Source organism: Cornus florida, unplaced genomic scaffold (genome assembly GCF_030987335.1).
Source record: "Cornus florida cultivar Cherokee Brave unplaced genomic scaffold, ASM3098733v1 CherokeeBrave_3.0.0_Hap2_Chr05, whole genome shotgun sequence".
Classification (NCBI taxonomy): domain Eukaryota; kingdom Viridiplantae; phylum Streptophyta; class Magnoliopsida; order Cornales; family Cornaceae; genus Cornus; species Cornus florida.
Window position 1 is genome coordinate 29,315,326 of NW_026775575.1, and position 1,892 is coordinate 29,317,217.

The 1,892-nt window shown below is 37.8% G+C and overlaps 1 protein-coding gene across 1 annotated transcript; it reads left to right on the plus strand.

Annotated features, from left to right (window-relative positions):
• Positions 1-272: 272 nt before the first annotated feature.
• LOC132310093 (glutathione S-transferase-like) lies at positions 273-1,402 on the plus strand. Its single transcript, XM_059808323.1, has 3 exons — positions 273-422; positions 503-551; positions 954-1,402. The coding sequence occupies exons 1-3, from the start codon at positions 273-275 to the stop codon at positions 1,400-1,402; spliced, it is 648 nt and encodes a 215-aa protein (XP_059664306.1).
• Positions 1,403-1,892: the final 490 nt, after the last annotated feature.

The window sequence follows — 1,892 nt, forward strand, 5'->3', positions numbered from 1 at the left end:
ACATTGTGACATATCCTAAATATGGTAAATAAAATGAACTAAAATCGGAAGAACTTTTGGAGTTCAAGCTCTCATAACAGATTCCTAAGATAAAGTGATATAATTTGACTTTGAGTTTGTTTAGTTCAAACTTATCGAATGCCTAATATCCCTGAAATGGTGTGTTTCAAGGCACATTACATTAGTTAAAAGAAGTTGCACATCTTTCACAATTCATCCCTCTCTCTCAATTTCTTGACATTGTTCTCAAACCAAACACCATTCTTGCAGTCATGGCATCCATCAAAGTCCATGGAAGTGTGTTCTCGCCCGCTGTAATGCGAGTCTTCGCTGCCCTCTATGAGAAAGAGCTCCAGTTCGAGTTTGTCAACGTCGATATGAAAGGCGGAGCTCATAAAAAAGAACCATTCCTTTCTCTCAATGTAAGCATATAAATATATAAAACAAGATTTCAATCTAATACTTGTTTGCAGCTCACACAGTTGTAATCCAATTGATGCAGCCATTTGGACAAATACCCGCCATGGAAGATGGAGATCTAAAGCTTTTCGGTACAATTGATTCCATTGCCATTATGCATGTGATTACATTTACATAACTTTGTGCATTATTTTTTGGATAATAATAAATAGTTGGAAAGTCGGATGTATCAGACTTTTTTTATGTGAGTGGAGATGACATTTCATGATGTCAAACATCATCATAACGTCATCTCTTACTTACATAATTTTAGGCCGATGACTTATAATTACTCTTGTTTTTTATAGCTACAATGTAGTAAATTAAACGACAACTATCATAGGTGACCTCATAATATTCATATATATATATATATAGTGTAAAACTTTTGGCAATACTATATGAACCTGAATGAATTCAAATAAGATAAAAGAGTTGAGCAAGATCCTTGCTTATGTGTGTATATGATGTTTTGACACTTTGGGTATATGCAGAATCAAGGGCAATGACCAAATACATTGCACACAATTACAATGATAAGGGGACGCAACTTTTAATCCAAGATCCAAAGAAGATGGCAATTGCGTCTGTGTGGATGGAGGTGGAGGCTCACCAGTTTGACCCGCCGGCTATGAAGCTGACCTGGGAGCTTGCTATAAAGAAAATGTTCGGCATGGAGACGGATGCAGCCGCGGTGGAGGAGAACGAGGGCAAGCTGGCTAAGGTTCTGGACGTGTACGAGTCTCGGTTGGCTAAGTCCAAGTACTTGGCTTCTGACTGCTTCACCATTGCAGATCTTCACCACCTCCCTAATATTCAGTACTTGATGGGAACTCAGGCCAAGAAGCTGTTCGATTCGCACCCCCATGTCAGCGCATGGTGCACCGATATCTTGGCAAGGCCATCTTGGTCGAAAGTCATGGCCATGCAGAACCAAAAATGAGCAGTAGAGCCAATCTTAACCTGGCCACAGAGTCGCATTGCGTTTCCTCTCTGTGTTTCGTTTTTTTTTGTCTTATCTTTAGATCTTTGTGATGGTACAAGTAGTTCTTGCAGTCTGTCGTGATGGCCATCAACATCAAATAAAATTATAATCTCGTTGATGTGGTATCATATATAATCTTCACCATTATGCATTTGTTTGTTTGAACTAATTAAAATTTTTCAATTTCAATTTTCATTATATGACGTGGATTCTTATGAAATATAAATTAAATGCATTCATCATTGTAAAGATGTTCACCCTTACTTACCGGAAAAAAAAAAAAAAAGATGTTCACCCAAGAATTCTAATCTATGTCTAGGGTCAAGGTTTCGAGATTACGAAGAGAAGAAAGACATGATGAAACATAATCCCATGGCTGGAGGATGGATTTCCTCCAACCAAACCAATGGAATTTGAGATAAAGGAAGGAAGAAAACAAAAATGCCAA

Coding starts and splice junctions, on each gene's coding strand:
- LOC132310093 (XM_059808323.1), top strand. CDS start 273: ATGGCATCCATCAAAGTCCATGGAAGTGTGTTCTCGCCCGCTGTAATG. Junction 423..502: donor AACCATTCCTTTCTCTCAAT/GTAAGCATATAA, acceptor CAATTGATGCAG/CCATTTGGACAAATACCCGC. Junction 552..953: donor TGGAGATCTAAAGCTTTTCG/GTACAATTGATT, acceptor GGGTATATGCAG/AATCAAGGGCAATGACCAAA.